The sequence below is a fragment of the Capricornis sumatraensis genome, chromosome 1, assembly GCF_032405125.1.
Source record: "Capricornis sumatraensis isolate serow.1 chromosome 1, serow.2, whole genome shotgun sequence".
NCBI lineage: Eukaryota > Metazoa > Chordata > Mammalia > Artiodactyla > Bovidae > Capricornis > Capricornis sumatraensis.
Genome location: NC_091069.1, coordinates 131497663 through 131523976, shown reverse-complemented (window position 1 = coordinate 131523976; position 26314 = coordinate 131497663). Strand labels below are relative to the sequence as shown.

At 35.5% G+C, this 26314-nt stretch overlaps 1 protein-coding gene across 1 annotated transcript in view; it reads right to left on the bottom strand.

The window, feature by feature from the left end:
* The window catches only part of ROBO2 (roundabout guidance receptor 2), a 652483-nt gene that overhangs the window by 76710 nt on the left and 549459 nt on the right, over positions 1–26314 (bottom strand). Inside the window, exons 10-16 of the mRNA XM_068968049.1 lie at positions 24288–24493; positions 18268–18349; positions 17675–17837; positions 15923–16089; positions 11927–12048; positions 3907–4138; positions 576–700 (exon numbers count right to left, since the gene is read on the bottom strand). Of these exons, the coding sequence (XP_068824150.1) occupies positions 576–700; positions 3907–4138; positions 11927–12048; positions 15923–16089; positions 17675–17837; positions 18268–18349; positions 24288–24493 (1097 nt within the window). The remainder of the gene's footprint in view (positions 1–575; positions 701–3906; positions 4139–11926; positions 12049–15922; positions 16090–17674; positions 17838–18267; positions 18350–24287; positions 24494–26314) is intronic.

The window sequence follows — 26314 nt, the reverse complement described above, 5'->3', positions numbered from 1 at the left end:
ACCCACTCTGGTATTCTTGCCTGTAGAATCTCATGAACAGAGTACCTGGCTGGCTACAGTCTATGGGATTGCAAAGAGTCAGAGGAACACCACTTAGTAACTAAACAACATAATCCCATTACACAGAAATCTAACAAAAATAAAGACAGTTTCTAGGATAGGGCTTCACTATCTATCCTTTACTCCATCTTTGTAAATTCCTGAGGATCTGCAACCACATTATATATATATTATATATATAAATTTATTTATATATATAATATATATATAATAACCACTGCACTATTTATATATATAAATTTATATATATATAAATATATATATAATACATATATATATAAAATAACCATTGCACTATTATGGTTTACTTGTCCAAATAAGTTTGTGTTATTTGTGAGCTTGGATTTAGGTTCTATGAATTCTGTGCATTTGCTTCTTTAAGAGTCACACAAACATATGCTTCTTTACACTCAAACTCAGTAAGAGGGCCACCAGAAATGCTCCCCATCCACACGACCTTGAGACTTCTTTGGGAAGTTTTATCTATGAACCTTCCTTCTCCATCCAGGCCTTACCTTGTATTCCTGGATAATTCCATTCTGATGATCTGGAGGAGGAGGATCCCAGGAAACACTAATACTTGTGCTATTGTGGCTTCCAACAGTCAGCACAGTGACAGATTGTGGAGGGGCACTTGGGGCTGCAGAAGAAGTCATTAGAATAAAGACAAATTGTAAGTCTTAATGTGCATTAATGCTGCTTACAGAATATGAATATAAAGACAAAATTCAAGAAGGTCTTGTTTCTAGTAGTTCTGAATGAACAGTGAGTGTTTTAAAAAAATCCTTTAAATATAATGGAGAGATTTAAAGCAAATAAAACAGCTACAGTGATATGTCCTCAACAATAAGTTTAACACCTAACATTCGAATTTGTGTCTCCTATATGCCTAGAACTAAGGTAAGAGTAAGATTTAATTTGCACAATAAAAATAACACTCTCACAAAAAAAATTCACAGGAAATAAAAAAACAACCCAGCTTAGTCTTACAGATAAGGAAAAGGAAGGCTATTATAATAGACTTATCTAAGTTAAACAGTGAGGGAGAACTTGAACCAGATATGTCTGATTTTAGAACGTTGACTCTTTTGACTCTAATAGGCTCCTCTTTTGTAAAACAAACAAACAAGCAAAACAACAACAACAAAAATACTGCTATCGAAAGTACTCCGAGAGGATGCATTCCAAAATTTCACCAGCCATTATTTCTGAGTAGTAGTATTACTGACTATCTTTTTGTTTTGGTTTGGTTTGTGTTTTATACATAAAAACAGAAACATAGATATAAATTTCACCAACACAGAGAAAAGACAGTTTTGTTTTCATAATGAGAAACATAATTGATTGCTGTAAACTGATTCATAACTTAAGATTTGAAACTTATTCTACATTGATGGGCAAGGAACTCGGAAGATATTAATGAAAACAGTTCATGTTGGATCAAATATGAAATGGACAGATTTTAATTTCCTACAATTCTCTTCCTTTATGGTTTTCCCCATAACTAATTATAATTATACAAAGAAAAGATGAATATGAAATAATTCTTGATTTTGGACAGTAGTAATATCTCCTATCCAGTGTATTTGAGAGCTAAGTCATACTAATTTTCCTGGAAAACATCAATTCTCAGTATAACTGAGTTTAAGCCAACAGGTGAAAAAGCAAATCAAAGTACTAACCCTTGAAGCAAAAGTCATATAATTTTGAGGTATGAAAGAATTTTTACATATAAGATTAATGTTTTCATAACTACATAATTTAGTTATTTGAAAATGTGTACGCTTCAATCATAAAAGATATTTAAAAGCTTACCAATAAAGTTTCCCATGTTTGATAAATTATCACAACCCATTTCACTGAAGTATGGTGCATGTAGAAAACACACAGAGACACGTTACCACAATACTGCTCTTTATTACTCCTCTATGTGATAATGCTGGTCTGAAATGTGGCACAATGACATAAATCCAACTGTTTGCCTAGTGGTTTTGTAGTCATTAGGTAGACTTTATTGAAAAGTAACACTTTGGAGAACTGGTTTCTCATTTCCCTTACTGCTGGCATGGCGAGAACACGGTGCCTATTTCCTGACAGGTCAATTATTACACAGATGTGAAAGAAGCCACTCATCGTTCCCAGACACAGCCCAGCTGAGCCCCATTTGTTCCCTTCAGAAGCCACAGAAAGAGGAGATGAACGTAAATCTAACTGTGACAAATGTCTGTTCTGGAGAAAAAGTCTAACTGCAGTGAAACTGATTTTTGGAAGTGTGCTTCAAACACAGCATTCTGCATGAAATTTACCCACCCGACTCATTACTTTATACATTTTCCACATAAAGCAAAATTTAATGGGAGACAAAGATCCTATTATTAATTTTTAGTAATTTTTTCTTTATAAATCCTAAAGGTCAATTAATGATGCCTTTAAAAATATGCACTTCTGCCCATATCAGTATATCATACTGTAAACCAATGTGAAGATAACCTTTCTCTGTATTGCTAATTATAAGATATATATAATTTAAAGGCTCTTTGGTTGGAGATGTACATCTATATGCTAGCATGAACAATCTACACATGTTTTCTTAAGGCTGCTTTTATACTGATTTACATAAAATACGTTTAGATAAAAAGCTTTTTACATAAAAATTAGCAGAGAAGCAGAAAAGGTGGGGATTTATTATACTTTGGATATGGCTTTTTGTACTTTGATGATACCATTCATTGCCAACTTCTAGTTTAGGAAAGGGGAAACTAGAAAATGGACTAGTTGAGACTATATTAATTTTATGTCCATCGCAGATTGATTTTAAACCATCTGCAACAAGAAAAGTTACCAAGGGGAAATGGAGAGGGGACATCATTAAGAAGAATGCTATTGCAAACATTCAAATGGCCTTCCGGATTAGAAATTATGAATCTGACTGGCACAGCTCATAGGGAAGGAGGCTTATAAAAGGCAATGTCAGGCTTTACTACACCAGCAACAGAGGAGTGACAAAGAACAGCCTGTGTACTTGAGTTTCCATTAGCCTGTCCTTTAATGAAGCCAAATGAGCTAAAGCCATGTGTGAAAACAAAAAGGGAAAGTATTACAATCAAATTCCAGTGTATAGACAAACAAGAGTTGAAGCTAATGTTTCCTTAAGAAAAATTCAAACTACTTGAATGTCAGTTTGTAACCAAACAGGACCCTATGGTGCCTTCCTGGGACATGTCTTCCCCTTATCCTCTGCTTTAGTCCCCCTCTCTGAAGTACCAATAACAGTATTTGATGCATGTTTCCTGAGTTGTTTTACAGATGTGGAAAAGCCCCCACAAAATGGAAGATGTTAACTGCTTGAGGACCATGAGCACACAGCCCCAGGACTATTGGAATCTAAGGACTGATATTATTAACCCCTGTGATTCCACCCTATTACCTCACCATCAGCCAATAAAAGAACTGTGTATGAGCTGATCTCAGACCCTTCGACTTCCCACCACTCATATCTGGCTTTATGCTTTCCTGAAACCTTTCGAGGAGGTCAGGGCTTTTTAAGGCATAAGCCACCTATCTCCTTGCACGGCCCTGCAATAAACCTTTCTCTGCTCTGAACTCCAACATTTTGGTATGTTTGGCCTCACTGTGCATCAGGCACACAAACCTGCACTAACAATTTTTGAGTTGCTAGATTCTATGAACTTCTCAGAATAAAAGAAGAACAACGACACTTCTCAGGTTCACTTTCAGAATTCTCTGTTGGTACTCTTCTAAGGAAGATGACAAAACTAGAGCTTCAACAGAAGTTGATCTCATTATGGTTTAAGGTTGGTTCATGCTAGAAATCTGAATACTGACCTTCTTCAGTAGTACGAACTGTTTTAGATTCACTATCCATTCCTTGGAACTCATTGAAATATGGTCGAACTTTAATTTCGTAAGTCACCCCCTTTTTCAGATTGACTAAGACAGCACTTCTCTCAGCTGGGACTTTGGCATCTAAATTCTGCCATGTTGTTGTAGCCTGCAGGCCTGAAGTCTGACGGTACATCACTCGGTAGCCTTGAATAAACTGGGGTTGGCGATCAACCTGCAAGACAAAGCAAAAAGCTTTTGAAACCAAATAGAAGTGTCTGAGCAATGCCATGTCTTTCTAATTCATCACCCCGCTTCCAATATCCTCTTTCAGTTCTGAGTACACATGATTCCAAGTTGTTACTTCCAAAATGAAGAGCGGAACTACATTATCCTCTGTTTAAAATACTTCATGGTAGGTAAGTTACTCAATTAATTCAAATTCTTTGGATTAGCACAAAGTCCTGTGAATATTTCTAGCTTTGTCATCTATCTTTGTCCTTCTACTCTATTCAGCAATTCTCGTTTTCGTGGTTTTATACATAGTGTGCAATTTGTCAGTAATCTCTATTATCACCTCTTGTTCATTCACTAATACCTTTACTCACTCAATCATTTTCTGAGTTCCTATTAAGAGGTGCCAGTTATTCTGTTAAACTCTGAGGATAAAAATGGAGAATGAAAGGAGAGTCAGTCCCTGGCCTCCTGGTGCATAGAGTTCAGGTAGAAGGTAGAAATTATCTCATGATCACTCAAACAATGGGCAAGTTACATTCATAACAAACAAATATGATGTTTGTTATGATGTTATGAATGAGATGCACTAGCAGATAAGAAAGCCTAGAGTGGAGAGGAAGTTAATGGATCAGGGAGACAGTTTCCCAGAAGAAGAACAAGTGTTGAGATCTGCATGGAAAGAAAGATTTACACAGAGGAAGAAAAGAAGGAACAGCATGTGTAAAATTCCTGTCACTGCAGGAAGCAGATAAAAGAGACTCAGAGTTGTGGAGCTAGAGCTCCTGTTTTAAAAGCATATGGAAAATTTATGTGATTAACAAATATTAAATAAAAGACATTTATTAAGTTAACAACTTCAAGGTCCTCCAACAGTCCCACTGTTAGCACAGTTTAACAGCTTTCTTGATTCTTTCATTCATTTGAGGAACGGAGGATAAAGAGCTATTTTTAATAAAAATCTGAAAATTTGAACCTGAAAACTAATATAAAAAAATCAAAAAAACAAGTTCCTGTTTTACATTTATTGAACACTTTTTATTGGAGTTTTATCACCGTTTCATTTCAGGGAGAAAAGGACTTTTAGCTTTTTCAACATTTGAATGTCCTGCTAATTTTTAGAAATGCTTGACTTAAATATAACTATCACAGCAGCTTCTTCAATTAATATTCGATATACTATAGTTTAATATCCATATTCTAAGAAGTCTTTAGCTTGACATATTTCATTGTCAAATAAAATGTAAAATTCAATGGAGATGAGATGGAGTAACCCTACTTTAGGAAGGCTGAGAAAAGAGAGAAAATAAAGAAGGTGATGATGGAAATTGCTATTTCAGTTTTTAAATAAAAGTCTGTGTCCAACTGTTAACACCTAATAACACAAATGATACTCTTTCATGTAATAGCTTCTGGCATTTCTTTATTAGTTGCAGCATTTTAAAATATTTTTAAGTGAAGACAGAAAATGTACAAATATAGAACCTCAATCAAAATACAGCAAGACAAAGGGTTATGTCTTTGGTATGTAAAATGTCCATGCTAGAAAAATCCGTAAAGTTGGATTTGCGTGAGCATGTGTGTTTCTGCTACTGCTAAGTTGCTTCAGTCTAAGTATAGCTAATTCTGGTTTCACAGATGAGTCTCAACAAGTATGAATTCCTTCACCCACATGACAGCTTTCTAACTCTTCAAGATTTGTGGAATTAGTACTATACTTGTATGAGGCTATGTCAAAGAAAAGTAAGCTCAGTTCTGCTACCAAAGCTCACAATCTTTGAATCCTCATCCATGCTACCAGTTTGTGTTCATACCAAAGTACATATTTATCGAAAAGCAGAAGTTCTCTTGACACTATAAAACAAGGAAACTAAAATGCAGGAAGCTAAATTTATGAAAGACAAAAAGAGATGCCTTTCATCATAACTGTCAATGTTCAAAAAAAATCCCTGAGGCATATGTTAAAACAACATTAAGCTTGCATTTTATAAACTTCTCTGCATTCACTTTAAGGGAATTTATATACTGAAAGAAAGACATAACTCACAATAATAGCTTGTTAATACTGAAAGAAGCAAGCTGTGTTTTTAAGAAGAACATTAAGCAGCTGTTTCTAGATGAAGGGAGTCTGTAAATCAGGGTAAATTGGTTTTATCCATGTTTGGTTTTCATTAATTAAGTGTTTTAGGATTTTATGAAGCTAATGTTTACTGCACAACATTGCTTTGCTCACTTCAGTGTATACTGCCTTCACTGTTGTAATGGCCTACTTAATAGCTAAATACTTTAGCTTGATTTTGTGTGGTTGCTATACATACATGCTCTATATTCTTTTCATAAGGAAAGTTTGTTGTTACAGGTGAATGCAAAAATGAAAATGCTGCACATCACCTGTTTAAAAACAGGTGAGATTTTAATGAATACGTGTTCTACACCACTGGTTTTGGTGAACCTTTTGACAAGTGATCACTTTCAAGTTAAACCATATGCTTGTCACTAGTTTTATTAACATTCTAATTAAAAGAAGGAAGATTTTCTTTTAGAGTCTATTATAATTGTGATGGGATTGCCAGGTGGCTCAGTGGTAAAGAATCTGCCTGCAATTCAGGAGATGCAGGAGAATGAGGGTTTGATCCCTGGGTCAGGAAGATCCCCTGGAGGAGGAAATGGCAACTCACTCCAGTATTCTCACTCTGTCTATGGGAAAATCCCACGGACAGAGGAGCCTGGTGGGCCACAGAACGTGGGCTTGCAAAGAGTGAGACGTGACTGAGCACTCACACACACACAAACCATCTCCATAATCAGAGTTTGGCCACAAAACCACGGGTTTGCTACATTTTAAAAAAATCGGTAATTTCTGAAATCTGAATAAAAGAGTATTGTCTTGGGAATATGTGAAGAGAGTCTCGATATTCAGGTCATAAGATCTCAATTGAGTGACGGTTTAGCTTTTTAAATGTTTTGAGTCTCAGTTTACTTAATTTCAAGTTTTAGAGCTGCACAATGATAGAGCATTGTTATGTAAGGGATATACTAAAAAAGGGAGTCCATTCATGGCCCTCAAATCTGCACATTCACTAAAAGATTAAACACAGATACTTAATATCTATCATTTCAATTTTAAAAATTCCATTTATACTGAAAATTCAGAGTGAATTTCCTTTGGTGGGTTTAGCCTGCTGAGTAACAGATCTGGGTTTAACTGAGTTCTGAGATTTTAGTTCGCCAAAGCACTCTTTCAACTCCAGTAGCAGTGACATTTAAGGGGCAAGAGACCTGTAATTCTTGTCCTTGAATAACAACAAAACACTCACACACACAAACTAGAATAATGACTTTAAAGTAAGAGATTTATTGCTACTTTCTTTGTGAAACAGTCGTTTTCATCATTTTTACCCACCATCATTATAAGAGCAGTCATTTTAGAAAGTAGCCTTTGTTAAATTTTGTTGGTTTGAGATTAGACATGTGGGGCAGGCAGATAGTTTTTCCTGTCCAAACGTCCTGTGTGTTTGGTAACAGAATCCTGCCAACTATTGACAAACTACATCAGCTGACCCCTAATTGAAATACATGGGCTGGGGAATATAATTCTTTCCTCAGACATCAACATGCCTGAAACCTAAGTACTAACAATGTGATAATTCAAAGAACATATACATTTAGCAAGTTGAAAATATGCCATGAAATATCTGGTTATAATTTCTTTGGCCACAGATCCACTCTCCAGTCTGACTTTATTTCACTAAATTTACTTCTCAAATACATACTTACCTTATGTGTAAATACAAATTCTTGAGAATTTGTGATATAGTCAAACACTTTCTTTCTTAAAATAAAAAAATTAAAATGTATGAAGACAACTGATTTGATCATTCAGTGGAGAGTTACTGAAACAGAATTTCATAATAAATGATCTGCTCTGAGAAAAACAGAAGTGAAAACTTGAACTTTGGACTCACAAAACTCAAGCTCATGAGGGAGAGATATATAGACTAGTAATAACACGTTTCTTGGGATATAAAGATGAATATGACAAGGTCCCTCTCCTGGAAGAACCCAGACTACTGACCTACAATTTTGAGCTACTTTGATTGATTCTTTTAAACTCTGTGACTTTTAAAGTGATTAACTTCAAAAACATAATGACTTTGATTCTTTACCCAAATAATTCCCACATTTAGAAGCAGCTTAAAAAAGCAACCCTTTAAAACTCAGAATAAAGCAGAGAAGATTTTTGTCAGGGGAGAATGAGGAAAATCTGGTGTTAAAAATACAAGCATTTCCTTGGCTTTATTACTGAAGAGTTTTGTATTGAGCCAAAGCTACAGAAAGATGGAAGAGGCATGGCAGATAATACCCTTTCTGTGCCACTGGAAAACTGATGAGGTCATTATGTCCCTTCATGGGAGCAGAAAAATAGAAACCATGGTATGCCAAAAACAAAATAAGTCAATGTGAAATTATATGAAAAATAAAATTAGAAACAATGCAACCTTAAATAATCATAGCTACTCTTAAAACATAAATTTAGTTTTACTTTTTGTTAAAGCACTACCCAGTTTTGTACTCTCAGACCAAACATTTGACTAGTCTAACTTAAGGAGCAACAACATGCCCCGTCCAAGGTCATATGTTGAAATTCCACTATTAAAAGGTATTTCTTCCAACTAAATATTTGTCTACAGTTTCAAGTGAAAAACAAAGAGCAGGTTTACATTAAGGAAGCTCTAATCCCATTTTTACCTACACATAGATATAGGATCCTGGAAACATTCTTCAACCTGTCTCCGTTGGTTTCCTTTTACAATCTACTGTTGTTATTCTTTTTAGTTGCTAAGTCGTGTCCGACTCTTTGCAACTCCGTGGACTGTAGCTTGCCAGGCTCCTTCTGTCCATGGGATTTTCCAGGCAAGAATACTGGAGTAGGTTGCCATTTCCTTCTCCAGGGGATCTGCCCGACCCAGGGATCAAAGCTCCATCTCCTGCATTGGCAGGTGGATTCTTTACCACTGAGTCACCAGGGTCACCCCTTAAAAATAGAATTGGACTGCTGCTACTGCTGCTAAGTCACTTCAGTCGTGTCCGACTCTGTGCGACCCCATAGATGGCAGCCCACCAGGCTCCAACGCCCCAGGGATTCTCCAGGCAAGAACACTGGAGTGGGTTGCCATTTCCTTCTCCAATGCATGAAAGTGAAAAGTGAAAATGAAGTCGCTCAGTCGTGTCCGACTCTTAGTAACCCCATGGTCTGCAGCCTAGCAGGCTCCTTCGTCCATGGGATTTTTCAGGCAAGAGTACTGCAGTGGGGTGCCATTGCCTTCTCTGAGAATTGGACTAAAGAGCCTTAAATGTTAATTCAGTTTCTTCTGTTCTAATATAATAATGCCTCCATATTTCCCCATACAGATGTAGAAAAGTGATAATGCTGTTTCTACGCCTGAAGACAGAATTAATTACTTCTTCTTTGATGGAAGCCTCTGTTTATTAAATGTGTGTGTGTCTATATATATATGTATATAAATCAGTTATGGCTTTTCCCTGTATACCATCGTTAAGAAGTTCTGTGTTTTTCTCAAGTAGATTTGTGTTTTCCATCACAAATATAGTGTTAGATAGTGTTTTCAAACATTTACTCTAAAACTGGTCCTCAAAAAATGCTTACTGAACTGTGCTTACTCAATGGATTTATTACTAAGAAGACCCTGGGATAATTCTCTTCATTGTATTTTATAATTCAAACATTATTGATTAAGAACTGATGAAAAATAACCAGTTTCCCACTCTCAGCTTCTTTCATTGAGGAAATTGATGGAAATAGGTGAATGGTATTAACCTAAAGAAATCTGCATTCTAAGCAGGTAGCATCCTTTTTTTTAAAAGTTACTATTCTACTACCACTAAAAGAATACCACCACCAACAAAAACAATACCAGAGACATAACTATAAATATTTTCTAATTAATATAATTCTTTCTTATCAATTATAATTGATATAATTCTAATATTATAAGTAAAACAAAAATTTTCTAGATATCCCTAGGTCAAATGACCATTACTCACACAACATACAAGATCTATAAACAAACAGGGGGCTATGAAAAGCTGGGCTCATTTATCATCCTTATGGAATTTTAGAGGCTATAATAAAGAGATCTTGAGCATGAATGAAAAGTTGACATTAAGTGCATAGGCAGAAGAATGCACATTATCTGTTTCTTCACAAAACACAGACACACAGACACAAATACATATACAAAGGTTAGTAATCTCTAATATGAATAATATAGATATTTTTATTCTAGCTATTGTTTTCATTGCAGTGACTACCATGTGATGAAAACATTTTTCATTCTGAAATAATAGTGGGTAGGTTGATATTCAATAGTTCATGGAATTATTTTATTATATAAAATTATAATAAAGCATATTAAATATCAATCTATTTCTTAAGACCCATTACTTTTTACTATAAAGTAATTATTAATTAATTACTATGTGATTAAAATTATATACTTTTTTGGTACTGCTAGATGATATTCACCTACAAAAATATAAAGATAATTGATTTAAATTTAGAAGAAAAGTTCAAAATTAAAATTTTTTGTGCTTCAAGTAACATCATTAAGAAAGTAAAAACCATCACACAGATTGGGAGAAAATATTTACAAATCATACATCTGATAAAGCATCTGCACACAACATGTACAGAACTCTTATAAAACTATACTAAGAAGACAAATCAGTTTAAAAATGGGCAAAGAATTTGAACAGACATTTTGCTAAAGAAGATATACAAATGCTCAATACGCACACGAAAGATTCAAAACAGTCATTAAAGAAATGTAAATTAAAATCACAGTAATATACCCTGCATACTCACTAGAATGGCTATAATCAAAAAGCCAGGATAACAAGGGTGGTTGAAGATGTGAGAGAAACTAGAATCTTCAAATATTGCTGCAGGAGCATAAAATTGTGTAACCTCTCTGAAAAACGTTTTGGTAATTCACCCAAACATTAAGAGCTTAATTCAACAATTCCTAAGCATACATCAAGAGAAATTAAAATATATGCCGATGTGGACACAAGTGTTCATGACACCATTATTCATAATGGCCAAAAGTGGAAAGAACTCAAAGACAAATCAGCTGATAAATGGCTAAACAGATGTATAAGATACATCTATACAATGGAATTCTACTCTGTAATAAAAAGAAACAAAGTACTGATGCTTACTACAACTTGGATGAACCTCAAAAGCGCCATGCTGAGTGAAAAAAGCCAGACACAAAAGGTCACATATTGCATGATTTCATCCACATGAAAGCAAGAGGCCCATTCACACAGAGCAGATTAGTGGTTGCAAAGGGCTAAAGTCAGAGGAATGAAGGAGTGGCTGGCTGCTCAAGAGCCCAGGGCTTTACTTTGGGATGAGGAAATACTCTAAAACCAGATTCTGGTGGTGACTGCATAACTCTGCAAAGATACCAAAAAATATTGAGTTGTATACTTTAAAGTTGTATACTTTAACAGCTCAATAAGGAGACGTATTGGCACATGTGAAAATTCAGGAGACAAAACATATTATTTATATTGCAATCTATTTTTATTCTGTTTATATTTTTGCCTATTGAATTTTTTTTTTTTTCTTTTTTGGCTTTGATTTACCTTGACTTTAAATGGTGAGGATTTTGATTTTTGGTTTGTTTGCTTTTTTCTTTTCTGGTTTGTCTTCTCAATGGCATAAAAGAGACTACTATTAGGATAGCCTTTAAAAACTTACCGTCCATGTGACTTGAACAGTGGTGGGAGTCAAAACAACCGGAGTATGAAGACGGACGAGGACATCTCCGAGTTCTTTCTGGACTTGCCTGTGGTCCACTCCTTGAGCTGGTGGGCTGATATCTATAGGGATAAACAGTTCCAATCCTTAAAAATTCACAGTGCAATTCCAGTACATATTATAGAAGCCAATATCACGCCATTAGAAATAATCATGAGAGAAAATGAAAAATCCTTTGTGACAAACAACATTAAAGAATATTTAATATACATACTACTACTTTAGGATATAAAGTGAGATTTATCTTCAATAAAAAATAATATTAATAAAAGTGTTAGTGACCCCTTATCCCCATTCAGTACACTGCTGTGAAAGATCTATTATTTTCTTACTAAAGGATAAAGTGTGTACTGTAAGACTTCCTCAGAAACATCAGTTTAATACAGATGTTGACACACTGAAGGACTTCAAGTAGTTACCGGGGCCAGATCTAAAAACTGCTGTTTAGGAATTTGTTCAATCCCTTTTCCCAATTAGCAGGTTGTGTGTTGCTATTTCTGAACCTATTTCAGTCTGGGAGAGTAGAAGAGAAAGGAAGCAGGGGGCCTGGGAGTGAATTATGTGACTGTGGGGGGGGGGGGAGGGGGCACTCAGTTGTATCAGACTCTGCAACCCCATGGACTTGCAGCCTGCCACTAAAGGTAAATAAAATGAGGGAAAGAAGGGGAAGAATCCTCCCAAATTCACACACACAAAAATTCTGATGACCAATTTAACACACTGATAAAATGTTCTGTGTAAAATTCTGAACAGGACTCCAATACTTGACAAAAATAAGGCTGCTGATTTTTTGTAGTGATTGTTAGGGTGAGAAGAATTGCAATGTTTAGAATGATATACTCTCAGCCATAATCTGTTCTGATCATGTATTCACCATTCACCTAAACATTGTTCTATTTCCCATCCAACAGTTTATACCCTATGTGTCCATTAAAGAAAAAAATAAGATAAATTATAGATATCCAAGTCCATCAAACTGACATCAAACACTGAATTTCACACAGATTCAAGTGGTACACTGCAAAGGTAAGTTGATTTTTTTCTTTAATCACCTTACTTAAGGAAGGAAGTACAATTTAAAATGATTTATTTTATTAATCTTGCCTTCTCCTAATTTCTCAGGCCACAAAGCATTACTCTTGCAAATATATTTTTAAGTGCCTATCTCAAAAATAATTTAAACTGGGTGCACTAACTTAAATTGGAGGGCTTCCCTGGTGGCTCAGCAGAAAAGAATATCCCTGCCAGTGCAGAAATTAGGAGTTTGTCTTTGGGTCAGCAAGATCTCCTAGAGACGGAAATGACAACCCACTCCAGTAATCTTGCCTGAGAAATCCCATGGACAGAGGAGCCTGGCAGTCTATAGCCCATGGGGTCTCAAAAGAGTTGGACATGACTGAGCGACTGAACAATTGGGCACTGCATTTTGGTAATTTTTCTCTAGTTCCACTTCTTTTTCATCTTTAATATAACTTTAATCAGCAGCAGAGGAAGTTTTAGACAACATACACAATATATGTACCAATATATCAATATATGTATATATTATTAATATCATGTTAATGCCACTAGTCTTTGCTAATGTATCTATGGTTTACTGTGATATTGATGGTACAAGTATTTGCTGCCTTACTGAAATAAGAAATTTATAAATTATACAGCATTAGTATCTTCAAAAAATAAGAGCTCACACCGCAAAGTGTTCTTTGCAAAGAAGTGCTTGGCAGAATGCAAAGTTGCTTGAAAGTGTGGTGTCAAAAATGATCCTGACATTCAGACACAAAACATGAGTTTTTCTATTAAATATCTGTTAAGGGAGCATAAGTCTTTTGCTCTATATGGTCTCTCGACTGGAACAAGCCAGACCACAAACAACTTTTCATTAATCTTTGTTGACCTTTGTGCAGAGAAGTTATTTTATGAGTCAAGATTTAGTGACTGGCACTGTTATTGAATGATCAAGAAGGGCTGCTGGATTTAATTACACCAAAAGTCTTCCCCATTCTGTGATCTCCCCACTTTCCATTGCAGCTATGCACAAAACCTATTTCTATCTACATGAGTAATAAAATGATCTGAGTACTGCAACTTCTTGACTTAAAAACCATACACCTCTTTTTTTTAAGTTCAATACTTAAATTTATTCATTAAATTCATACACAGTAAAAGCAAGTGGATTCAGGCAAGGTAAAATAGAACCAGTTTCAGGTCTTCAAATTCCTTGTTGTACTTTTTCTTTCTCTTGAGACAGGTTCTTTACCTACAGGCCCTTTATCATCATGGAAAATTAATCACATTACTTCTTAGAGAACAATAGCAAAGTGGCACCCCCTCCTCCCATGACTGTCATCATGTCAGCAACGTTGGAAAATCACGTGGTGACTTTATTTGACTTGATTCCTTTAAGGCGCCCTTCTCTGTTATAATAGCATGCTAGTTACTATCACCAAGCTACATTGTAATTATAATAATATTTTATGGCTGTATGGTGCTTTTCATAGCATAAAAATACTACTTTGAATTATATCTTGTTCAAAACCTTTTACAAATAAGAAATAATTAACCCTTTCTCAAGAACCCTGTGGGAGGTAAGTTGTAACAAATAATAAAGCCACCATTTCTATTTTATTAATTACCTTCATGTACTAGTAACAAGTGAAATTAAACATCCGATATTAACCCCCAGACTCCAGCAGTTTCTCAGTGTGAAGAGACAGGCTACTAAAGATGAGATGGGGAATCTTCCATTTTGATCTCATATATTTTTTTTATTAGTCAAAAGCATCACATACCTCAGGAAGAAAGCTTGATTTACAGCTTCCTGAAACAAACTGTTGCTTTAAACACCTGGTTTAATACCATCTACTGTAAAGATGTTTGTCAGATTTGAGCACGAACATTCCTGGAGGGCAATTTAACAGACTGTTGGGCGCCACCCCCAGAGCTTCAGGGTCAGGGCCTGAGAATTTTTTCTGAGGTAGCCCCAGGTGATGAGATGCTGCTTTTAGGAACCACACCTTGAGACCCACTTTGCAATCAAAACACAATTCTTGAACCACAGGAGGCAATTTTGATATCCTTAACAGGGCATCTTATCCATTAATATTCACTTTTCATTATGGCAGAATTAATTTCAAAGAAGGAGAAACATTTTCCCTTCCTTTGAAATATGGAAAAATCCTATGTGCATGCGTGCTCATTATGCCAGACTCCTCATGACCCCATGGACTGAAGCTCACCAGGCTCCTCGGTCCATGGGATTTCCCAGGCAAGAACACTGGAGTGCGCTGCCATGACCTTCTCCAGGGGATCTTCTCCACCCATGGATTAAACCCACATCATCTTCACTGACAGGTGGATTCGTTACCACTGACTCACCAGGGAAGCCCATAAATTATATATCTTTAAATTTCTATTATATAATTAAAATGATGACCAGTAAGTTTTGTTGTTTAGTCTCTAAGTCATGTCTGAGTCTTCTGCCACTCCCTAGACTGTATCCTGCCAGGATCCTCTGTCCACAGGATTTCCAAGGCAAGAATACTGGGGTTGGTTGCCATTCCTCCTCCAGGGGATTCTTCTGACCCAGGGATTGAACTCACGTCTCCTGCATTGGCAGGTGGATTCTTTACCATTGAGCTACCTGGATAGCCCCTGAAGCCTTACAGTTAAGCCCCGCTTTAAATTGCCATGTAATTGTACCAAATTATTGTGTTTCATTTTTACTAAATAAACCCTGACAGCTCCAGAAAGAAGCTATACTCACTAAGGTGAACAACAAAGAAGCTTTCTCTTCTTTCACTGGACCAGGTCTAGTGAAACATTTTAATATGCAGTGCAGATGCATTTATCGTTGGTCCTGCAATCCCTTTGTCCTTAAAGACACGTTTAATGCCTCTTTCTAGAACCAGTCATGTTTGCCGTCACTGAAATTACCTTGGGTGCGCACAGGATCTGACATAGCACTCGGGTCACTGAGACCTTGGGGGTTGATTGCTCTGACCATGAATAAATAGATTGTATTGGGCCGTAGTCCTCTCACTGTATAGAGGGTGGTCTTTACGTGGTTTGCCACTGTCTGCCAGCTATTGCTCACCGATTGGCTGAAACGGGAACAGAAATTTCATTTAAAGAACAGTCGTGAGGGTCTTGGAAATGGAGTTGGATATCAATGACAAAGGTTAATGGCTGAAAATTAAACACACACACACACAACGCTTGAAGTGTTCAGCCCAATAAATGAAACATTTGGATGATTTCAGTTTATTCCACAACAAAGCCGAGCCCACCTAACGGAAGTGCCATGCACAACAAAATTAAACTCAGCCCAGGAGATGTGATAGCCCTTTGCTAAAGCACAGCAGCCCACTAAATGAATACCTGTAAAAGGAACAGAGGCCAAGATCACAACATCAAGTTTATACAATAAATATGGTCCTCGTAATGTATATATATACCTTGAAAAGAATTAACCTGCAGAAAGAATAAATGGACTACAGAGTAAATTATGCCAATACATTTTCCTGTTACAAGTTGTGTTTTCTTTTGCATCAATTCCACATGCAATATTATAATAGAGCCTTCTAAAACTACATATCTGTAAAAGAAGAAAGGAAGCATGTAATGAATATTTTCCCTTGGTCACATTTTTAATAAAATTGTACATTACACAGAATTGTGATTTCACATCTCAGAATGGTGAAATATCTCTGATAGTGTGTGCGGACCCCTTAACAGATAGGATGCCCTTTCACAGCCCTTTGTCTAAGCTCACATGCTACTTTTGCTTAGAATGAGGAGAAAATGTGATTTTTCAGGGCTGTTTGATTTTCAGAAGTCCTCATACATCAAAGCATGAAAATTACAGAGAAACACTGTTGTGAAATTTGAAAACTAGGTACTGATCATTAACTTTAATAGATCAGGGAAATCTAAAATAAAAGTGATGATTTGCCCTTATGCTTAAAAAGGAGAGGCGCTATCACTATATTTATAATGGCAAATAGAAGCAGTTTGAAACTGAATATGAAGCTACGTTTTCTCATTAGTATAACTATTTTTTCAAATTCTCATAAGACAGTTTTATACCAGTATTGGCTAATTTATAGTCTATATCCCTAAGGTGAGGGCAGTTATTCCTAATAATGATTGGACCTAACTTTCCTTTTAGCCATCAGAAGTGCTTGTAATCAATCTCTTAATTATAGTTTTTAATTCTCTCTTAGGCATAGCCAATACATGTAGTCAAATATATAGCATAAAACACTGGAATTATTTCAAATTCTTCTCTAATTATTAGGAAGTAAAGTTCCAAGTTTCCATACCTCAACTTGTGTAACTTAAAAAGTGCCTGTGCCTAATTAAATTATGTCCTGCTTAGTTCTAAAGCCAAAATTCCATCTTAAATCCCTACAATGGTCAGGCTAAAGAAGAGCTAAGTGATGATGTCATAACTAGATGCGTATATACATAGGCAAGGATGATGCATATTTAATGTTATAATTAAGGTATGAATGAAAAATAAACCCCAAGTCTATTCTTGAATAAAGTCAAATACCAAAGATAAATTCTTAAAATGCACTGGTTAAACATGTCCTTAGAATAAAACAGCAGGATAGCTCACTTGAGATTTTAGAATATAGGTGCTAAAGCAAAAACCCAATGGAGAAAAAAGAAACTGTCTCATACCTGAAAGCCTCAATGATATATGCACTTGCTGGAAGGATTCCAGGGGTACCTGGTTGCCAGGACAAGGTGACACTGTTCTTAGTAACATCAGTGACCTGTGGTTTGGAAGGTGGTCCAGGTAGGTCATTTAAATCATAACTTTTACTGATTGTTGCTCCAGATTCTATAGAGGACAAACAGAAAAAATTCATTTCTGATTGCATAAGTTGACAACAATGCTTAAAAGACAGAAAATAGCCTATTAAAGAATTTGAATAGACTGTGAGCATTCATCGTCATGAATCAAAAGTATAAAAGTGAATATTTGTTTTTATCCCTAAATATCAGAAAACATTTACTTTCACATATGATCACCTGAACTGCTTGTTCTTTAGTCAGAGAAAATATAAAGATTACCAAGGACAAATGCATCAAATTTCATATATGCAATGCTACGTGCCAACCAGGGTATAAATGAAAAGGTGACATAAAGCTTAGTTTTTACAGTCAATAAATTTAAAATCTTGCTCTCTTTAACTTGTTATCTGATAATGAGCTAATCACTAAAACTGGCTCAAGATTCCTCCTGTTAAAATAATTCACAATGAATTCACCTGTCACATCCAGCACAGCACTCCAGGAAGTCTCCCCACTTGAACTTGTAGCCACACAAGTGTAAGTGCCAGTATCAGAAATCTAGTGTGCATAGAAGGGAGAGAATAAAAGTGTTTTAATTGATTTGTAGAGTGATTACTCAGTCTCAACAAGGCAATATTTGACTTCTAAAATATATCATTTGGTTGTTGGAATTATACACTAGAGTCAATCATACATACACATGAAATATTAAAATAAGCTCATAACAGTGGTTCAAAGAGTCTTACTATTTCTACAACTAAATGTTGTCTGTAAACTTTAACAGTTTTCTATTTGCCTCCACGGCAATCTTCTTATCTGTTAACTCCATTTACTGTCGGGCTTCACTGTATTCTTAGATATGGATAACTCAGGAGAGAATTTTTCAGAATCCTATAAACATTCAGGCTTTCCTGGTAGCTCAGACAGTAAAGAATCTGGCTGCAATGTCAGTAGTGTAAAGCTGTTCTCTTTGTCATCAATAAACTCTATTTCACATGATAAAATATACCCAGAAGTAAATAAGCACTCAGATAACATGGAGGTGGGGGGCAACACTTCTTTTTTTTTTTTTTTTAAGATATGGAGAAAAGTGAAAAGGGAAAAAAAAACTTTAAAATGGAAAACTGAATCTTTCCTTTTAAAGAGTGCAGTACTCACATTAAAGTTGTAACAGTGAATGAAATAAAGTTGTATCATTAAAAGCAAATAAATGATATCTATAGAATGATTGCAATACAGAGCTGAAAGGGTCACAGAACTTATCTAATACATAACACTTTTTAAAGTATACTGAAAACCTTCATTCACTGATTACTTATGTTCAGTTCAGTTCATTCACTCAGTCGTGTCCCACTCTTCATGACCCCCATGGACCACAGGAAGCCAGGCCTCCCTGTCCATCATCAACTCCCAGAGAACTCATCTCCATTGAGTTGGTGATGTCACCCAACCATCTCATCTTCTGTCATCCCCTTTTCTTCCTGCCTTCAATCTTTCCCAGCATCAGGGTCTTTTTAAATGAGTCAGCTCTTCACATCAGGTGGCCAAAGTATTGCAGTTTCAGCTTCAGCATCAGTCCTTCCATGAACACCCAGGACTGGTTTCCTTTAGGATGGACTGGTTGGATCTCCTTGCAGTCCAAGGGACTCTCAAGAGTCTTCTCCAACACCACAGTTCAAAAGCATCAATTCTTCGGCACTCAGCTTTCTTTATAGTCCAACTCTCACATCCATACACGACTACTGGAAAAACCATAGCCTTGACTAGATGGACTTTTGTTGGCAAAATAATATCTCTGGCTTTTTAATATGCTGTCTGGGTTGGTCATAACTTTGCTTCCAAGGAGTAAACATCTTTTAATTTTATGGCTGCAGTCACCATCTGCAGTGATTTTGAAGCCCCCCAAAATAAAGTCAGCCACCATTTCCCCAACTATTTGCTTATTTTAGGTAGTTAGAATAGGAAAAAAGAGTCCAGAATGGTGGTGGCTTAAAGACAAGGAAGGGAAAAGCCTGAAAATAGAACAAAGGAAGGTGCAAGGACCAGAGTGAGGACCTCAGGTAAAACAAACAGCACCCCGTCTAGCCCAATTTACATAAGGCAGGCTCAGGAGGGAGTAGGAAAAAAAAAAAAAAAAAAAAAACAGATAAAAAGAGGGGCCAAAGAGCCGGGGTGCTCTCGCTTTCTTCTCTTTGCATCTTTTGGGTCAGCGTGCCGTCATGCCTTGAGGATGTATTTCCTTTATTTTCTAAATAAAACTGAGCTGTAACACGGAGCCTGCAACACTGATCTGTTGAAGAGCTGTAACACTGATCTGTCCAAGAGCTGAGGCACAGTCTATCTGAGAGCTGTGACACGCCAAGGGCTTTAAAGTCCGTCGGTTCAAATTTTTGTTGTGACAAGACAGAACTGAGAAAATTATACACTCCTCTGACACTTAAAACATTTCTGTTATTCATTGACTAGTGGTAAAAGATTTGAGGAATAGTTGATAGTATAATCAAGAGTTCTCTTTTACAAATGTTAAAGGCTGAAGATTCTGTGATTATATCTTGACAAAAACACCAATATCAGTGAGATGTAAATGAAAAGCCCTCCCTGTGGTGGAGCCCCATGGGCTGACATTACAAACAACATTCATTCACAGTAGTTTAGGTGTGAAGGAAAAGTGAGACTGGGAAGAGAGACGGATGATCAAAGTAAGGCAAAGCAGAAGATATAGAAGTAAAATTCCATGATGAACATGAGTCTACTTGTTGATAAACTACGAGTGCATGGAATACAGTATCTGCTGGGTTCAAAATGTAAGTGTATTGATGACTCAACCTTCCACAATTGATTCTTGGGTAAATCATTAGCACCTAGATGTTACTGTGGTTCCACCATTTTAATTGATTTTAAATGTCACTGTGTATTTTAACTTAAGTTTCAAATTGCTCTGGCATGTCATTCTTTGCTATAATATCTCTGTACAATTGTCTTCTATTATGCCGATGAATGATGGGGGATAGCCATTATAGAAAAAGCCATTTTTTCAAATGTGGCTATGCACGCATTATAGTCCTTAGAAATCTTTGCATTTAAGAAGTATCACTCACAAACTAAATATAATGAGTCAGGTTGGATTTTAATGGGATGTTCATTTGAATATGGTCTGTGAAAGAGTAAAGAATTTGCATTTTATTATAGCAGTTGAACTAAAATGAAGCACTTGTTATTATGTGCAAATGCTAAAAGAAGAATAGGTAGGTAATGCTTCTTAACTGCATCTCCTTGTCATTATGTGGAGATACGAGTTTGACATTAGCTGTGGTAGGTAGGTTTTAATGAGTATTAGAATATTCTACTTCCCAAAAGAAACAGATTCAGTTACCAATTAGCTGGACCATAAGTATACAGTGTTCATCACACAATTTTTCCCCCTTTGCATTAAGTGCTGAAAAAGAAAGTGAGATACAGAGAAATATGACCTACAGAAACCCTCTTTTGACGGTTTCAGTGAAGTACTGTAAAACATTTTATTTCCTGTTAAAGACAAGTCTTCTTACAGAAAAACAACATTTTCATTATGGAATTTTATCAGAAGTGATATGAAAATTCTAAATATCATTACTAAAGCTCAGTCTTATTTCACCATCATCATTACCACATTCATTTTTATTTTGTAACTTTAAATAACATATTTTCTGGTCATGAGTGCTTCATATGTCTCCTATCCTTCTCCTTTTATTTTTAACCAAGTGTTTTAAAAAAGAGACAGTGTGTTTGTACACTTTCACCTACTTTTCTCCTTGTTTAGTTGGGTGAAGAGAAGCCCCCAGACGTAGGTATCTATGAAAGACTATTTAGGAGCCTGACAGAAGGCTCAAAGTTTCTTTGACATCATCAAGCACCCATCTTTAATTACTACTTTTAAGCACTACTGGGGGTCTTGACTGTTCAAATACACCCTTTAATACAGCAGTACAGTGGAAATGCATTATCATCTGTGGCCCCAAACTTTGCCTTTGGCTCCAATAAAGAGGTTAAATTGTTTACTCAAGGAAAGTTGGCATGAATTTTTAAATGCCTCCCATTTTATCGGAGGAAGGTTTACAATTAATTTATAATAAACAAAGGTGAAAAACCTATATAATTTTTCTTCAAATAAAACTTGACAGCATTTTGTCTACTTAGAGCAATGCCTGTCTCAAAATTAAAATAAAAATCACACACATTCACTTTAATAACAAGTTAAAGATTTGTGTCTGTGCATGTGCACACTACAAAACAGTTATTCTTCCTTTTTTGTTAGGTATCTGTATTTGACACACCTGATAAACACGTGATTTCAAATACTTCACATTGTAAAAAAAACTGCCTGTGGTGATCATTTGAAAATACATGTACTAACTATTTTACGTATTCCTCTGGCTTCTGAATGGGAAAATTCAACATCTTTTTGTTTCTTTTTTAATCACCTTAGTTACCAATTTATACCTAGATACCAGATTCTACCAACTGTTTTTTCACTGAATCATTTTCAATCAATTTTTCTTCATGTACTATCACAATCAACCACCCTAACTAAGTTCAGGCCCTTGTTCCTAGTCTTATGACTATTCTGACATAGTCTTGAGCTTTAGCATAGTACTTGCTATATGGAAGGGAGGCTTTCTATATTTGGTTGAATGAATTGAATATACTTGTGTAGGACAGGTGGTCCCCAGGACAACATCCTTCTGGTATTGACACGTTGTGTAACTACTAACCTCAAATGTGTAAGGGACCTATTGACTTACTCCTGGCCAACAGAATATAGCATGGGTGACAAGATGTCACATTTTTGATTGTTTTGTAGGGTAGTAATCCTGTTTGCCCAAAATCACTGCAGATGGCGACTGCAGCCATGAAATTAAAAGACACTTACTCCTAGCAAGAAAAGTTATGAGCAGCCTAGATAGCATATTCAAAAGCTGAGACATTACTTTGCCGACTAAGGTCTGTCTAGTCAAGGCTATGGTTTTTCCAGTAGTCATGTATGGATGTGAGAGTTGGACTGTGAAGAAGGCTGAGCGCCAAAGAATTGACGCTTTTGAACTGTGGTGTTGGAGAAGACTCTCGAGAGTCCCTTGGACTGCAAGGAGATCCAACCAGTCCATTCTGAAGGAGATCAACCCTGGGATTTCTTTGGAAGGAATGATGCTAAAGCTGAAACTCCAGTACTTTGGCCACCTCATGAGAAGAGTTGACTCATTGGAAAAGACTTTGATGCTGGGAGGGACTGGGGGCAGGAGAAGAAGGGGACGACAGAGGATGAGATGGCTGGATGGCATCACTGACTCGATGGACACGAGTCTGAGTGAACTCTGGGAGTTGGTGATGGACAGGGAGGCCTGGCGTGCTGTGATTCATGGGGTCGCAAATAGTCGGACACGACTGAGCAACTGAACTGAACTGAACTGAATCCTGTTTGCTAAAAGACTGTCTTCCTTGTTGATTTCGAGGAAGCAAGTATTGGGAATATCTACACGGTAAGGAACCACAAGCAACCTTCAGTCAACAAGAAGCAAGAAGCTGAGGTCACCAGTGCGAAAGCCATTAGGAACTGAATGCTGACAACCATTTTGTTTGAAAGCAAACTGATCTGCAGTCAATTTTCAGATGAGACTATAACCCTGACAAAAGTGTTCTGTGATCCTAGGGCAGAAGGCCTTGCTAAATCATGCCCAGGCTCCTAACTAACAGAAACTATGAGATCATAAATATGCGTTCCTTCAAGCCTCTAGGTATTTGCTAATACTGTTACACATAGTAGATAGCTAATACAATATTCAGAAATAAACATTATTTTGAGTTGCTCCAAAAACAAGTCTAATTTGGTAAGTTGGCAGGAACGATCATTGTCTTTCATGTCATTTTCCACTAAAAGATCAGCAATGGCTTGCTGTTATCCAAAGATTTAAATCTAAACTGCACAGCAACTTTGCCTAAACTATAAGATTTTTTATGAACTAGCCAAACCTGCTTCCTGTGTCCTCACCAGTCTCATCTCTTTCTTATTCTCCACATAAAGTATTTGACTGAACTGCTTTATCCTCATTTCCTTAGAAACTCCCTTGTTCATGAGAGTAGAACAGATACATTTGTCACTTTCAAATTATTTTATTTTTTTCAAACTATTTTCAATATACCATTACTATCATTAACTTTATATGTTTAACCTTTCTAGTTTCATTGACCATATACATACAGGGCTGAATGAAGAACAGAAAGTTTCTAGGTCTGTTATGAACTTATGATTAAGATAAGGACAATGCACTTCCTGCTAATTTCAATTAGAACTTCCCTCTAATTTCAGTTTGTCATTTGTAAAATAAGAAATAACATGGTCTATAATCAAATGTACAGTGATCATACAGGCGTGTAAGATTTAATTTCCCAATGGAGTGAGTCCCTAGGGATATACATACTTATGTTGAGAGGAAGATCCAAATACAAACTCAGCATTACTTACCCTTAAGTTCTTAATCTGCAAGGTTCCTTGTTCTTGTATAGTTGCTCTTGGATCTCTACCCAGAAAAGTAAATCCCTCCTTTAACCAGCTAATTACAGGAAGAGGGTCACCAGTAGCTTTACATTTCAGTAATGCTGTGCCATCTACTGCTAACGTCTGGTTGGCTGGGCCTTGTAGAATTATAGGTGGAGGTCTATCTGTCAAAACTAAAACGCAAAGACATTTTCAGAATATTTTAACTTTTATGAAATTTAGAAATTTTTATATCATCAGTAGTCACAGCAAAAGTAAGATTAAAGCCCCAAAGTCATACATACTACTTTTACTTTTTTCTGTATATTCTATACCCAGTATAAATTTATCATCTACACATACTACTCATACATCTGTACATATTTTACTAAAGCCATATTATTACTTACTATTTACTCTGACTTACTTGTAACTAAGATGATGATAAGATGAGCTCTGACATCTTAGAAATGTTTAGCATTATTGAAAGATTTAATCATATTAAAATTAAAATGAAAATGTGGACAGCTTATGACAATCATTCATAAAATGGCCAATTTACCTTCCTAGTACCAGTTACACTTTATTTATATAGATTTAATATTTTTCATGATAATACATTAGACTATAAATACTTTATTTCCAAAATTGTTTCATTGCTCTAAATTATGGTAATAGAATTTGGGTGATAGAATTTAATTAGTTTGCACAATTCAGAAAAAAATAACTTAGTTAAGAATATATATATATGACAAGACAAAAATAGGACTTTCATGAAAAATTTTCATTTACATATATATCAATTCCTGTATTCAAGTAAATTTTCCATAATTTCATGAACTTAGGTCACTATGCTTTTTAAATCAAATGTTGATTTGTAGCAATATCATCAGGACCTTTAGAAGTATTATATAATGATTTAGGAAGCATATCAAAATATACAGTAATATTTAAATGTGTGATGAAAATATGGAATCAATTAGAGGCAAGGTTTCATCTACAACTCATTAGAAGACCATGTCATATTGAAATTTATATCCAAGTCCAAGGAAAGATTTCTGAAAAGAAAGTTTTATAAACTTCACATAGGATTTGCTTAATTAGGTATATTTGCTATTTATTACATTTTTACTATATGTATATAATATTTAAATACATACATAACTTCCACAGAAAGAAAAAATAGTGAATTCGAATTACTGTTAAGCAACTGTGAAGAGTGTCTTTTTCAAGAAAGTCATCTTGTATTACAATGTACATAATCAAAAAAAGTAATTTTGCTTATTAATGCTCTAATTTCCTTTGTCTACTAGCTTCTACAAATACTAGTTTATATGTTTGTTTATTTTGCATTCTAGATGCATTTTTATTGCTAGACTTTACCATTTTAGGGAAAAATATTAAAATAGCCCTTTATTAAATATTAAATATTAAATAGCCTACCATGAGAAAGCCAACCAATTTTGATTTAAAACAGAGGTTATGATATATGTGTCCTGGCATGTTAAAACAGAGTGGACTTAAAGTCAACCTATACCTACTACATCAAAATATGTATTAAAATGTGTGTATATATAGAAAATCTTGTAAAAACCTAAGGAAAACAGTATTCTCTGTGTAGTCGTCACAAATAAAAATTAGAATCATTTAGTTCACTGATTTTCTTGACCAAATTTTTCATTTCAGAAGTAAATTAAATGAGAGCAGACATGAAAGTGTAATATTATACCAATTCTGACATATCTGTCAATAATTGTGCAAGTAGTTATTCACGTTGAAAGCTTCATGGAATTTATTCTATTTATAAGTCAAAAATGGAAGGCTAATTCTCCAAACATTATGATTTTAAAATTCAGTGAGAAAAGTGGGTCCGTATTAACAGAAAATAAGCTGTTTATTAAATTTTATATAATGTTACTCCTTTGCATCAAATGAAATATCTATATAGAATTCAGGCAACTTATAATTTGCTTTTGCTGTCATATCAGTGGAATCATTAGATATAGGCAAAGGAC